The following is a 15,733-nucleotide window of genomic DNA, read 5'->3' on the forward strand; positions in this document are numbered from 1 at the left end:
CAAAGTAGACTTTTCTTCACAACACCAGTATCTCAGGTTTTCACCAACAGAAACTTACTCTAAAGCAAATACTCAAATCCCCACAGGATCTTTACTTTCCCAACCTTTTCAATAACATTCTTTTCACTTTGGTCGCCAACCTATTTTCTTCTGCCTCTTTTACATTCCAATTATCAGACTTGATTCTTTTCATTTCTACTAGTTCCTTTCCTGCTAACTACATGGCCACTCATTTTCCTCTCATCTGCACTTCTGTTCGCAATGAGGCCTTCACTTATGTTTTGGTTCTGAATTACTTCCTCTGACACATACAATACTTCACGTTTTCAAATCATACATGTTGCCTGCATTCCACTGCTGATTTTTTTAAGCCCTGTCTTTTGTGTGCCCCTGGCCCCAATTAATACAACTCAGGAATTTCTGGTTCCTTCGAGAAGGAAAGGAAAGAAGACCAGGTAGATGACTTGACAACATTCAGCAAGAAAGCTGCACAGGTTGTGTTACTGTGCTAAATGGCTGAAGGAATAGTGAAAATTTAACTAGTAAAACTGAATATGTGTGAGATTGTTAGCTTTTGAATGTGTATTAATCTGCTGCCCATCATAATATGAGTACCTTAATTTTTTTTCTGTTTTCTTTTCATTCAAGGTTCAGAGCCTCAACAACAGAATAATTAAATATGGCACGATTTACTGAAGCAAAACTGCTTGTATCTCCTTAAAAAAAATTATTGGAAGTTTAATTTTACTACGAACATACTTTATCATTCAATGAAATAATGTTCACTTCTAAGCCCTTTTCACAGCTTAGCATTATATTCTTCCACTTCATGCAATAGTTCACAGCCTATAAACAGAACCAGTTGAAAAAAACATCAGTTTGAGTTATGATGATCATACAAAAATGAAGTTTGATATATCTTTTACAGTTTTCCCAGAGGTAGTGTACCTTTTCAGTTCCTGGGGCATGCCACAAGCAACCATCTTACTGGTTAAGTTACAGCAGAACCTAAAGCTTAAAGTGAAATTCAGACCATATTGCAGCTTTCTTAGTCCCATGCATACAATGACCTTTTGAATGAAAGAACTGCTGTATACATGTAGTTATGTAATGTTTACATAAGGTGAGGCTGAACACCCGTAAAGTATTTTATAAATTGCATTTTAATCATCACCTGCTTATATGTCCCATTAGTCACCTATCGGTTTCAGTTAGTAATCATCATCCAGGATGTAGGATATAACAGGTTACTTGAAAGCATCCCATATTCCTTTGAAGCTGTTGTCAGGTGTTTGTACAATTTCACTGGATAATTTCAATATTGTTCATAAAACGGGTAAATGGCTAATGGGACAAATAAGCTTCTGATGGTTAAAATGCATTTATAAAACATATAACTATATCTGATAGTATCACATGCTTACCTGTTCTGCTCCTGGTGTTTTTCTGTTCCATAAAACCATTAACCCTCTATTATAGCCAATTAAAATTTTGTCAGGATTTCCAGGCTGTTCAGCAATAGCTTCCACAGCACCAGGGTTTATCTTGTAATCTTCAGGAACGCTAATAAAAGGAACTGCACTTAAATATTCACAAACATGGAATGAATTTGAGAAATATGCTAACATTTAAACAATGTTCTTTATAATATATTCCCACTGTAAAAAATGGTAAAAGAAGAATTAACTTGTAAACTGACAATAACAATTCACACTCCTTAGTTATTAACATTAATGATTTATTCAATACAACTTGGCTCAATGTTTATGTGCCCATCACCAGAAATTTAATATTAGACTAGTCATGAAAGTTTGACAATTTTTATTGGTGCTGCCAGCAGTGGAGAAAATCAGCATTACTTTGAAGACATTCATTGATCTCAAAGTACTGGCACAATACTTCCACGTGTGTTATATCTGGTTTTGTATAAGCACTACTCACAGGCACATGGGCAAGGGTGCCAGCACTCCAAAACTGAGTCGGTGCTGCCTTCCCCTCTATCACATCTCTCCTCACGGCAGTCCTAAGTTTGGAGGGGGCGGGAGGTCCAAGACATACCTCCTACCATTCCCGAGTGCACAAAACAGTATAATGAATTGCTGTACTAGCAATGTATGACAGATAACTGGAAAGTATCCTTGCTTATCATGTAGTATGGGAAGTAGTGAGAGGAATATATGGCATTCAGCTGCAACAAAGCTGAGATGTTGACATCCATCTTAAAGCTGGAGCTGTCTACAGACCGAATGTGATGAAAGGAGTTGTGCATCAATTGTGTGCTTTGTTTTTAAAGTTCATGAATGTGCTGACCAACACAAAGTGCTTCATTTTTAATGTCTGCTTCACAGCCTGTGCCATTTAGACCCTTCCTATCACCAGCTTTTCGGAACTGCACAGCTGGTAACTCTCCTTACCAAAATATCTTTCATTCCTGTAACTACCCTAGCCTCAACCTCTGCTAGACCTTGTCCTTCAACCACTTTTAGTACCGTTCCCTTCTGTCCCTCCTGCACTACACATACCTTTCATTCCACCAATGCTACCCTTAGTCTCTTCTCCTACTATGTGTCTGTCTCTTGACCCTCCTTTAGCACTCTGCCTCCCCCACAGCACAGCCTCCTGAAAGGGCACCTAGTAGCAGCCCTTTCCTGTCCCCACTACACCACTGCACAGCATCTTCCCCGACTCCTACCCTGCTATCCCTCCCCATCATCACTCATTCTGTCTCCTTAAACACCACTACCCATCCCAGGTGATTGGTGCTCTCGTTGTTACTCTACCCATAACTTTCCATTATTTAACAATATGGAAAGGATGGATTGGTACTCCCCACAGAGTTGGTGCTGAGTCAGGGAGGCACAATCAAATACTGCTAGACTTTTTCAGCTTTCACACAGCATGCTTCATCAGAACTAGAAGAGACACATACATTCACTCAAGTACAATTCCCACACAAACGTCCACAATCATCTCCTGGTGCTAAGATGGATAGATACAATGTTATTCATGTAGTTAATGTCACACTGAGAGCAGAAATAATAAATAGTAGACTTCTGATTTTGAAAACAAGTGAGGTATCTGTTTTGATACTGGTCTTCAAGACAGTGTAACAAAGAATACAACCTGAATGAAAGGAAGGTGATAAGTTCTCTATCACAGAGATGGTGTGGATATAGTTTATATTTTCTTTCTGTTATGTAACACAATTACGCATGTTAAATCTCAACAAAACAATGAGGTGACAAAAGTCACAAGATAGTGATATGCATGTATACAGATGGCAGTAGTATCACACACACAATGTATAAAAGGGCAGAGAATTGGCAGAGCTTTCATTTGTACTCAGATGATTCAAGTGAAAATGCTTCCGACCTGATTATGTCCACATGACAGGAATTAACACACTTTGAATGCGGAATGGTAGTTGGATCGAGACGCATGGGACAATCCGTTTCAGAAATCATTAAGGAATTCAATATTCTGAGATTCACAGTGTCAACAGTGTTCAGAGAATAACACATTTCAGCCATTACCTCTCACCATGGTTTGTGTTTGGCTACTTTGAGAACAATTGCAGCCATTCATAGACTTCATGCTCCCAAATAATGACGACACTGGGGCACACCTGACCATGACTGGTTTGAAGAACATTTGGATGATTTCCGTGAATCATCTGGCCTCACAGGTTGTCCGACATGAATCCCATCGAATATTTATGGGACATAGCCAAGAGCTCAGTTCGTGCACAAAATCCTGCACCAGCAACACTTTCACAATTATGGACAGCTATAGAGACAGCATGGCTCAATATTTCTGCAAGGTACTTCCAAGGACTTGTTGAGTTCATTCCATACTGAGTTGCTGCACTATGCAGGGCAGAAGGAGATCTGGCACAAAATTAGGAGGTATCCCTTGAGGCCTCACCTTGTACCTCAGTTTATGTGTCTGGACTGCTCCCCCAGGCTGTTATGCTACGGTCAAATGGATTTCACGTTAAATCAATTTTAAGATGAAATTCATTCAACCACGGCATAATAGCCTGGAACGCTTTATTAACGTAACATTTCCAGCCAAGAAAGCGTACATTTTACAAAGATTTACGTTACATTCCTTCCGTGTTCACCGAAAGCAAATGGAGCGGCTTTTTTTTTTATTTTTTTTTTTAAGTAATGTTTGGTTTATATTTAATGGAACAGCCATAAAACACCATGATGATGCACCACCAGCATCTCTAAAGGATCTTCCCAAGGGCACAAGAAGAGTGAATCATACAGACCCGTAGCTAGTGCTATTGCGTCACCAATGTAAGCAGTGGTAAAACATATGACCACCATATTATCTGCCCATGTAATCACCACAATCATTATGCTGGATATTCAGCGATATGTGGACACATTTAAAAACTTTAAATAGACAACATTTGGATGTCATTCCACCACACACATCCCACAACGGAGATCAGCTTAGTAATGTGTGGACAGTGAGTATGCTTGGTCCTAATTCCAGTGGCCATTCTTTATCATCAAGTGATCAGCCCAATTTTGTTAGCCTGTCACCACCTAAAAATCAGTCCTTGTGACAGATTGAGGATGATGGCATAGCCATTGTCGTTTTAAATTTCTTTTCCTATACAGTAAGGGTGCCACATCAAGAGCCCAATAGAAAATTTCCTTTGAGAAATATCTCTATCATTTATACTTGCTCCCTGCTCAAATCTAATGATTATTAACATTCCATTATCTGCAACTTACGACTTGATTGTCTAAGTTCTGAGAGAAGATTTGCAGGGTTTTCTCCTTAGCCACAGCATCTGTTGTCCTGCTTGTTCATTCTCTTATTTACTGTATTCTCCTCTCTAAAAAGAAGGGGAGGGGGGGGGGGATACCGAGAAAACAAAAGCTTCAAAAATTAATGACTGATATGCATTTTTATCTCTCTGTGCATATTGAGCCACACTGAATTTGGCAGTATTCACCTCTTTGTTGTTTACCAGTGAGTTAAAAGTAAAAACAGGAGGGACAAATATCTGAAGGAACCATAGATGTTAAAAGTGGAATATTTAATATCGTAAGAGTACGAAAAGCATTTCAGGCAACAATAAGAACATCCTTGAATACTTATAATTACAAAGCTGTTTGTATAGGAAATAATCTGTAATAACACTATCACAGGACATAATCACAATAAATATTTTATGTTAGTTAAAACATGCACAATTAAAAATGACAACAAACTCACTTCTGCATGACAATATCTTGATATATGATTGTATCCGACATTTGGAAAGTCTTCAGATTAAGGAGATAAATATTTCCACCCTCAGTCCCCAATAGCAGATGTTCACCTGCAGTTTCAAGGGCAATTGCAGAAATCCTCTTCAGCCTGAACAAAAAAGATCAGAAATAAAAATGTTAAAAACTATTTAGTTAAAACACTCACTCACTCACTCACTCACTCTCTCTCTCTCTCTCTCTCTCTCTCTCTATCCACTATCTGAAACTAGGATCAGATATGGCATTGAGAAAAAAGTATTTAATTCATTCATATATATAGAGGAGGAGACTACTTTCTAAATAAAAAATAATTTTCACTCGTGTGACTCAAGACATGGGATGACAATTTTTTTTGGCAGACATAGGACAGCTCAGTAACAGGGCAAGTAACCAAAATTACTGGTCCTGATCTGCTATGTGGTTTACACTTTTACAGCTTGAATGCAATTCATTATATTCCAGCTTCTCAACAACAACAACAACAACAACAACAACAACAACAATTAACAGTTACATTCTAAATTTACATTTATGTAAATAAATCATTACAACTATCATTTTCAGTATCCTCATTTGTCAAACTTATGCAAAGGCTTTACCAACAAGTTTTGTAACCATATAGTGTTCTATAGCCTTTATGATGATGTTGAATGGTATGTCTGTACATGTACATAAGGCTGCTTCTTTATTGTTTATTTTTTATTTTGGTCATCTTTGTATACACACGTCATTTACCAATTATTGAAAACATTGTGAGGGACATTTTATCACATTACAAGAAGACCTATCTCAAACTCTGGAACAATCATAGGACCTGTTAAATTACCAACACGTGTCCAAGTGGATCCTAGAAACAACTAACATGATTCAAGTCTAGAGGTGTATCCTTCCATTTTAAAGGACGGTCCACTATGGGGATCAGTACTGACATCCACAAAAATGAAATTCTTGTAAAAGGCACCAGCATACAGCATAACGAAGTCGATTCTTCCTTATGCCATTAAGCCATCAAAAAACTGTTACCAACAGTGCTTAATTCCTGTCCATGTAGTCAGCTCACAGTAATAAACCAAGGATGTTTCATGACCTGAGGCGAGTTTCATGTTCCACTCTGAAGATGGGAATTTGTTAACTGTGGGACTAAATAATGTGTCATCAGCAAAAAAGAAAAAAATATCTATTTGGAATTCAACAATTCATGATGTTTCTTCATCCATTTCAGGCTCTATGGTTTCACACCATTAATAGGATGAACTTCACAGTATTTCGAGGTAAGACTCCTCAATTAAAATAAGAGTGATTGGTCTGGAAGGATGTAAGGAAGATAATAATTAAACATTTCATTATGATTTGGTCCTTACAGAAACAGCACAAGCTTGGAGAAGGATTTGGAAGGAAACTGGTTGTGGCCTTCTCAAGCTAATCATCCTGACCATTTGCCTCAAGTGATTTAGGGAAACCACAGAAAAATTTCGTTGGCCGGACAGTTGACTGAACCTCCATTCTCCCCTGACTTATCACAGTGGCATCTGGTAACGACATTTTGGGGTTCATATTTATTTTATTGTTTTACGCAAAGCTTGTTTATCCAAAACACATTCTACTTTCCTGTTCTGCCAAGTTGCGAGCAATAAGTAATATCCTGTTGTTATGGTTGTTCACCCCTGCCTCAGGGCAGCAGGCTTTTCACTAACTGCAGGGGTAACAGTCTCTATGATTGGCTAATGCAGCTTTGTAAGGTTATCCATTATGGCCTTGCCATGCTGGTAATATGAGCAGCTGGAAGCAAGGGGAAACTACAGCCACTGTTTTTCTCAATGGCATGCAGCTGTTTTGTAAAGTTAAATGATGATGGCATCACCACCTCCTGGATAAAATATGGCAGAAGTAAAATGGTCCCCATTCGGCTCTCCGGGTGGAGACTATTCAGAACGATATAGTCATCTGGAAAAACATAACTGACACTGTATGGGATAGATTATGGAACATTAGACCCTTAATCAGGTAGTGAGGTCAGAAACTTTAAAAAGAGAAATGGTTAGGTTGAAGTTAGATACAGTGGAAATTAGTGAAGTGCAGTGGCAGGATGAACAAGACTTCTGGTCAAGTCAGTGACAGGGTTATCAACACACCATCAGATAGAAATGATGCAGGAATAAGCCTAATAACGAATATGCAGGTGTAAGCTTAGTAATAACAAAGAACTTCAGAATGCAGGTATGCTACTACGTATGTAAGAGTGACGGCATTACGTAGCCTAGGTAGGCACAAAGCCAACACCTCTACCACAGTAGTACAAATTTGTGTATCAACTAGTTCTGCAGATGAAGAGATTGAAAGAATGTATGATGAGGTAAAGGAAATTATTCGGGCAGTTAATGGAGAGGAAAATTTGATTATGATGGGTGACTGCAATTTGATAGTAGGAAAAGGAAGAGAAGGCAAAATAGTAGGAGAACATGGACTGGGGAAAGGAATGTAAACTGCCTTGCAGAATTTTGCACAGAGCATAATTTAATCATTGATAACATATTATTTAAGAATCTTGTGCAAAGGCTATATATGTTGAAAATACTTGGAGATAATGATTTTTTCAGATAATACAGGACGGTCAATAACAGTCTGAAAAATGTGTAAGGGTGCTGCAGGATCTGTTGTCTTGAGAAATAACTGTTAAGAAAAAAAAAAAAAATATATATATATATATATATATATATATATATATATATATATATATATATATATATGTCTGCTTGTGTCTGTATGTGTGGATGGATATGTGTGTGTGTGCGCGAGTGTATACCTGTCCTTTTTTCCCCCTAAGGTAAGTCTTTCCGCTCCCGGGATTGGAATGACTCCTTACCCTCTCCCTTAAAACCCACATCCTTTCGTCTTTCCCTCTCCTTCCCTCTTTCCTGATGAGGCAACAGTTTGTTGCGAAAGCTTGAATTTTGTGTGTATATTTGTGTTTGTTTGTGTGTCTATCGACCTGCCAGCGCTTTTGTTTGGTAAGTCTCATCATCTTTCTTTTTATATATATATATATATATATATTGCACCATTTCTGGGTCAATTATCCTTGAACTTGGCCAATCAGGCCACTGTGCATGCAAATTCAAGTGGCCCAACAGAGGCAGTGTTATCAAATGTGTTCTTTGTTTGATTTCCTAAAGAATGGCACAATGTGTCCAATTGCTTCTTAATTTCCTTTCAGCTCAACCTTCCTACCAACACCCTTACAGGTTTTTCAGACTGTTTATGACCACACTTTATAATGGTAGGGCACAGGTTTCAAAACCATAGTTTGAAATGTAAGACATTTCCAGGGGTAGGTGTTGACCATGACCATAATTCATCTTTATGAACAGTAAGTTAAAGCTTAAGAATTTGCAAAACAGTAGAATATTTAGGAGATGGGACCAGGATAAGTTTAAAGGGCCAGAGGTTGTTGAGAGTTCAAGAATGAGCATTAGGAAACATTTGACTGGAACAGGGGAAAGGAATACAGTAGAAGAATAATGGGTAGGTTTGAGAGATGACATAGTGAAGGCAGAAGAGCAAAGTAAGTATAAGGACAAGGCCTTGTAGAAATGTTTGGATAACACATGAGATATTGAATTCAAGTGGGGAAAAATATATAAATAAAAAACCAGGCCAAAATGAATACAGACATATAAAAAATAAAACTGGTAGAAATTGTAAAATGGCTAAGCAGGAAAGGCTAGAGGACATTAAGGCTGTACAAGCATTTATAGCATGGGAAAGACACATGCCGCCTACAGGAAATTTAAAGGGATCTTTAAAGAAAGGTTGCAGCTGAATTCTTATCAAGAGCTCGCACAGCAAGCCAGTATCAAGCAAGGAAAAGCTGAAGAGCAGACTGAATATAAAGAGGGATTCTATGGTAGAAGTGAACTTTAAGACAATGTTATGTAAAAGGAAGAGGAAATTGTTGAATATGAGATAGAAGAAAAAATAGTGAAAGAAGAATTTGTTAGTTTTGTTTTGCTTTAGGGCACAAAAACAACTAGTGTCATATGTACTGTAGTCACAAACACAGAACATGAAGAAGAAGAAAAAAAAAAAGTTACAATTGACTACACATGTAGCCCAATCGATGGAAGGAAAGACGGCTAGAAGCAGGGGCTTGGAGGAAATTCCATAAAATACACCACAGAGAAATGGAGGTTCTGAACTAAAGATTAAATGTCTTACACCATATTGGTACAATGCAGTAAAATGCAGTCAACAGACCACGCACTGTTTGCTAAAACAGCTGATAATTCAGATGGCAAACATAATTGAGAACATAAGTGGTTATAAAAAGGGCATTCTGTTGTGAAGTGGTGAACCAGCGAAGGTCCAGGCCAATGAGCACAAAGTGGTGGGGGAGCACCACTGAACAAATGGCAATGGCTAAAAAGACTGTGCCCAGTATGTAACCTAGCTAAAATTATCTCCTCACTGGGAGAGGGCCCGAGAGGTTGTCAGCCAAGCCGCTGGGAGAGGCTTCGTTCCCTGGAGCTAGTTTCCATGAAGCGAGGATCAGTGGTTATGCCGAAGTGACACCACCTGCTGACAGACAGCAACACAGAGATCGCCTGAGAGCATGGCAGAACTAATGGGCTGAAGTACGAGGACTGTAGCCTCGGCTGCAGCGTCAGCAGCCTTGTTTCCCGTCAGACTGATGTGACCAGGAACCCACAAATATCACAGTGGCTCCATCAAGAGTGAGCAAGTGACAGCTTTCCTGGACCTGTTGCACTAAGGCCTGGATGGTATACAGCACACAGACAAATGAAGGGCACAGAGAGTTGGAGCAGATGACACATTTGAAAAGCCTGCATCGCCGGTTATACAGTGTGGCCTGATACATGGCAAAGAGCTTGGCTGTAAATACTGAGCAGTGTTCCAGAAGCCGATATCAAAAACTGTCTGTGCCAATGACGAAGGCACACCCAATATCGCGGTCAGCCAGAGAACCACAAGTGTACACAAAGGTAGTATCACAAAGTTTTGTGCGAAGTTCGTGAAACTTACAGCAATAGAGCAAGCTGGAGTAGTGTCCTTAGGAAGCGAATGAAGGCCAAGGCGAACAAGGTGTCGCAGCACGAAGCGAAGGTGGTGAATGGTTCAACACATCAGGAAAGTGGCAGTAGCGTGAAGTTAAGCTGCTGGAGCAACAGTTGGCAGCAATTCCAGGAGGTAGCAGAAGAGGGACGTGCCCCCCACTGGGGATCAAAGGAGACATCGAAGGAGACGGCATAGGATGAATTGCCAGGTATGGCAGACTCACGTCGTGCATACCTGTCGAGGAGAAAAATCATGGCAATATGACAGCAGTAGTACGGCACCTTCTGCTTACAGGCTCTCAACTGGGCTAGTGTAAAAGGTGGCAGTGGCCAAACAGACGCCTCGATGGTGGATAGTATTGAGATGGTGTAAGAGGGACGGATGTGCAGATGCATAAATGAAACACCTGTAGTCTAATTTTGAACAGACAAGGGACCGGTACAAACGGAGGAGGGTAGTCCGGTCAGCTCCCCAGGTAGTACTGCTGAGGACACTGAGGGACTGTGTATAGTGGGCGGCCAGGTAAGACATGTTGGAGGACCAAGGAAGTTTCCTGTTGAGCATGAGCTCTAGAAATCATCTAGTTTCAAAAAAAGGAAGAGCAACAGGCCCAAGATGTAAAGACTGTAGAAGAAACCAATTGCTGCCAGAAATTCATACAAACCGTTGTCTCAGTGGAAACGCGAAAGCTATTGTCTATGCTCCACGAGTAAAGACAATCGAGACATCACTGAAGACGTCGCTTAAGGAGACAAGTCCAGGAGAACTGTAATAGATCAATAAATCGCAAACGAAATGGGTGCCGGAGATGCCCGGTGGGAGACAGGACATTACAGAGTTAATTGCGATAGGAAAGAGGATGGCACTCAGAAAGGAACCCAGACTCACACCGTTTTCCTGGATAAAGTTGTCCAATGATGATGATGATGAGGTCCCATACTCCGAGGAGCGTAGGGGACGATGCGGAAGACCCGCACCACTGTACTACCCAAGGTCCTAGTGGAAGTGGTTTGCCATTGCATTCCTCCAACCATAATGGGGATGAGTGATGATGATGAAGATGACACAACAACAGCCAGTCATCTCGAGGCAGGAAAAATCCCTGACACTGCCGGGAATCGAACCCAGGACCCCGTGCGTGGGAAGAGAGAACGCTACCGCAAGACCACATGTACCTTGAAAACTCTGTTTTTTAAAAATTCCTGAAGGAAATGGGGCAATCTGCGACGGAAGCCCCACATATAGAGTGTATAGAGGGATCAGTCCTCCAGCAGGTGTCACAGAATTTTCTCCAAATCGAAAAACTCAGCCACAGTCTCGAATTTCCACAGAAAACAGTTCATGACACGAATGGACAAAGTAATGAGATCATCAACTCCAGAAAGGAGTACTCAACTCCACACTGTGCAGTGGTTAGTAAATTGTGAGACTTTAACCACCAGACCAGCCAGGCATGAATCATACATTCCATCACCTTGCAAAAACAGCTGGTGAGAGAGGAGGCGCGGGGAGGGGGGGGGGGGGAGGCAGTAGCTAGAAGGAAGGTTTTTGTCCTTACTGGGGTGAAGTATGGGTATGAAAGTGGCTTCATGCCAGCATCTGGGAAATGTTCCCTCTGCCCAGATGTGACTGTATGGGTGAAGCAGAAAGTGCAGGCCCGCAAGAGAAAGGTTCTGCAACATCTGAATGTTAACATTGGCCCTGGAGCGAAGGATCGGGATGAAGTATCAGCATGATCTAGATGCCGCAGAGTAAACGTGACATTGTAACATTCACAATTCTGAGAGGAAGAGGGTATCACCCGATTCTCCTCCACTCGTTTCCGAGGGAGCAAGACAGGGTGATAGTGGATGGAGCTCGAAATCTCTGCAAAATAGCTGACCAAGGTACTGGAGGTAGCAATAGGGTCCACTATGATATCGTATGCTACTGTCATGCCGGAAACTGGGGAATGGATCTTAGCCCCAGAGAGCCATCGGAGATTGGCCCGAGCACAACTGTTAAAAGAACTATGAAAGGAAATCCAGCTACCTTTTTTGCTATCCCAAAGAACACGAAGACACACTGCACGTAACTGCATATAATGAATGCAGTTTACCATCATAGGATGACAGTTAAAAATACGGAGAGCACGTCTTCACAAGCGAATTACATAAGAGCACGCACAGCTGAGTCCACCAAGGGAGTGAGATACAACATGGTAAAGAGGAAGTGTGAGGAATGGAACCTTCTGCGGCGGTAAGGATAACATTTTTAATACATTCTACCTGATCATCACAACTGGGGAAATGATGTTTGTCAAAGGTTGCCAGGGAGGAGTAAAGCCTCCAGTCAATCTTAGAAAGCTGCTTCACCATATCCCATATTATCTTTATTTTGTTACCTGATATGACTGTCTTTTCCTTGTAACATATTTGCTTTGATGTCCATATTACAGTCTTTAATACTTTGCAGTATTTCTTGTAATGTGCTATAGCATCAACATCAGAACTGTTTCAGATTGACAGGTACAGTTTTCTTTTGTTTTACAAGACACCTCTATTCCTTGAGTAATTCATGGCTTCTTGGTAGACTTTGTTCTAAGTTTTGTTAATTTTTGGGGGGAAAACCATTTTCAAATAAGGTAAGCACTTTATTAGCAAAATTGTTACATTTTTCGATTCATGCCATGAGCACTGCAAACATCACTCCAGTGTATGTTTCTGAGGAGTGTCCTAAAAATAATCAATTTTTGGCTTATTGATTACCCTCTTGAGTTCAGATTCAACAGATTTTATATCCTGTTCAGTATTAACATTTAGCGGAAGGTCATGGTCAGAGACGGGAAATTAATAAAGGCACAAATAACAGACATCATTAGAAAACAGAAAGAATCCAAAGATTGGTTTGGAGGTGGTATTACATTGCCTTCCTTCAACCTTACAAATGACGTAGCCAGCCAGTTATCGGGTGACACAAAGTTTAACATCTACTTCGAACCACAATGCAACTATGCTTTTTTCCACACCAACTAACATGCCAGAGGTTAAAGAAGTGATATGTAACAGATAAAAATTCTAGAACTGACAGAGAAATCGAATGCCAGATCTCTGGATCCATAATCTGGCTCTTTACCACTGAGCCACCTAATATGCAGAAGAGGCAGTTATAAGGTCAGAGGTAAGGAAAAAGACAGAAAGCAAACTACAGGTACAAAAATGTGGTAAACAACAACTGGTGCAAAACGTGGAGAGAGGAGCAGGACAGGATAGGAAACCATAAAAAATAAAAGAAAGCTGTGGCAAAAAGTGTTAATAAAGTAAGTTGAAAGGGGAGAAGGCTAATTAATATGGAAACGTGGAGAGCAATATGGAGGAAGTATGGGCAGATGGAGGAAGTGGGGAGTATGTAGATAATACAACTTGTTTTGATATTGTACGACTTTGATGGAAAAGGGGGGCGAGTGGGGGAGAGGGGGGGGGCAAGAAAAAGGCTTAGGAGATATTTATATCTGTGATCACTCATTTTTTTTTCTCTGTGTAATTGATTGTGTGCTTCCAGCTGTACTACCAGGCTGTTTCCAGTGTGTTCACTTTGCCGTCTGGACTGAAACAAGACTGAGCCACTGTTGGTCCTGTGTCACTATTAATAACTGAGAAGAAAACAACTGGGTCAGTCAACAAAATATTATGCACATAATGGAAACAACTACTCAACTGTATACTTGTAGGAATGTCATTAAATTTACACCTGCTAATTCTGATATCTACTGGTTCTAGACAGCAGACTATAAATCACAATAAAACCAAAACCTACATTGTAGCAATCATGTTTCTGTGCAAGTCTGCAAGTGGACATGGGTGCTACCACGGTGGACTATATGCGCCCATCTTTCCTTACTGATTGCTGAAGGCTACCAAACATAAATAACCAGTACACAACATGCTAAAATTACATTAGAGGGAAAAAAGGGTGGAAAAACACCAACAGTGTTACAGGTCTCCTGTCTTGAAGCACATAACTGACAAAGTAAGCACAAGTTAATTTTTCCTGCAGATGTAGTCCTAGAGATACGAAATGAATGGCACGGAGATGGGTTTTGGAGGGGCTTAGTGCCTTATCAATATGTTGGCGTGGTTAGGACAGTTAAGGAAAGGTACTCTGTATGATGCAGGGAAGTACGCCTGGATTCAATTCATGGCACAAATTAATTACGAAAATTACCAACTTAGCAGACAAATTGTTGTATCCAATTGCTGATTTCTGGGATTGATTTTATTGCTTTCTCACCTCAGACCTAGGTTTCCTAAAGATTTTCTGGTCTAATGTATGTGAAATGAAGAGATACAAGTCACCAGAAGGACACCTGTGAATGCACAGTGAAGTGCCGCATTATTCTGTGGTGACGAGAGCACGGACAATCCGCTTTACTCTGATTTTTATGAGTTATTTGTTGTTGGCTTAGATTTTTCAGTTGATTCTTGTGTGGGCCTTAAAAAGTAAAAAGTTATTGTTTGACTACTTCATTGGATCTCTTTATCAGACAGAGATAAGCTGTAGTTGGCTGAAGTGGTGAACCCATACATTGAATTCCGTTGTAGATGAACAAATGCAGTACTGTTCAGTATCGTCTACCACAGGGTTGGCACATCCGTGCGACACACAGAGTACTACAGATTGGCGCAATGCTTTAATGAAGTACATCGAAGATTTACGGTGTGACATTGAAAACCAGGAAAATGCTAAGTTGAACTTTTACACTGCATCAAGGAATGGCCGTTCAATGGATAACAGTAGCAAGATGAAGATACACTCACTGCAGTTCATTCCTGGTAAACCTGACTTTTGGCTTGCAATGCTCAATCTGACTTTCCAGCACCATGGCATTGTAAACAAAGATACCAAATTTATGATCACTGTTAGTGTGCTCTACAATAAAACAGCAACAATCAGTGCAGATATAATACTCTGCCTGCTTGCCATGCAGAAGTATATGTATTTGAAACAGTTACTCCTTAAGTGTCTAAGTCGGCCGGTGGAACAATGTATCCAACAATCACTACATGGCAAAACGAGGAGATAAGTTGCCTTCAGCATTTTGGCAGCACCTGTGAAGCTTAGTCGTCGACGAGTTGCCAGATGTAACACTACAACAGGTATGGTGAGCACAGTTGCCCGAGGGAGTTAGAATGGTTGTGGTGCTTTCCAATGCACTTGATATTGCATCATTGCTCTCATTTGCCGACAAGGTCTACGCCTTGTTATATGCGGGGCGCATGTCGACTGTGATGTTCAAATAAAGCAGTAAGATCTTCAGGAAGCTGCAGTGATGCCAACAAATGCATGTTACTCAACCAGAGAAACAAGCTACGAAATCACAAAGACAGCTTGCGGCAACAGATATTGAT

At 40.4% G+C, this 15,733-nt stretch overlaps 1 protein-coding gene across 7 annotated transcripts in view; it reads right to left on the minus strand.

Annotated features, from left to right (window-relative positions):
- The window catches only part of LOC126235704 (lethal(2) giant larvae protein homolog 1), a 337,149-nt gene that overhangs the window by 231,417 nt on the left and 89,999 nt on the right, over nt 1–15,733 (minus strand). For all 7 annotated transcript variants that reach the window (XR_007544801.1, XM_049944464.1, XM_049944463.1 and 4 more), the window contains 2 exons: nt 5,239–5,382; nt 1,425–1,563 (listed from right to left, as the gene is read on the minus strand). Coding sequence is in view for 6 of the 7 variants with exons in the window: in XM_049944464.1 (XP_049800421.1) it covers nt 1,425–1,563; nt 5,239–5,382 (283 nt within the window). In the remaining variant the exon portion in view is untranslated. The remainder of the gene's footprint in view (nt 1–1,424; nt 1,564–5,238; nt 5,383–15,733) is intronic.

This window comes from Schistocerca nitens, chromosome 2 (genome assembly GCF_023898315.1).
Source record: "Schistocerca nitens isolate TAMUIC-IGC-003100 chromosome 2, iqSchNite1.1, whole genome shotgun sequence".
Taxonomy (NCBI): Eukaryota; Metazoa; Arthropoda; class Insecta; order Orthoptera; family Acrididae; genus Schistocerca; species Schistocerca nitens.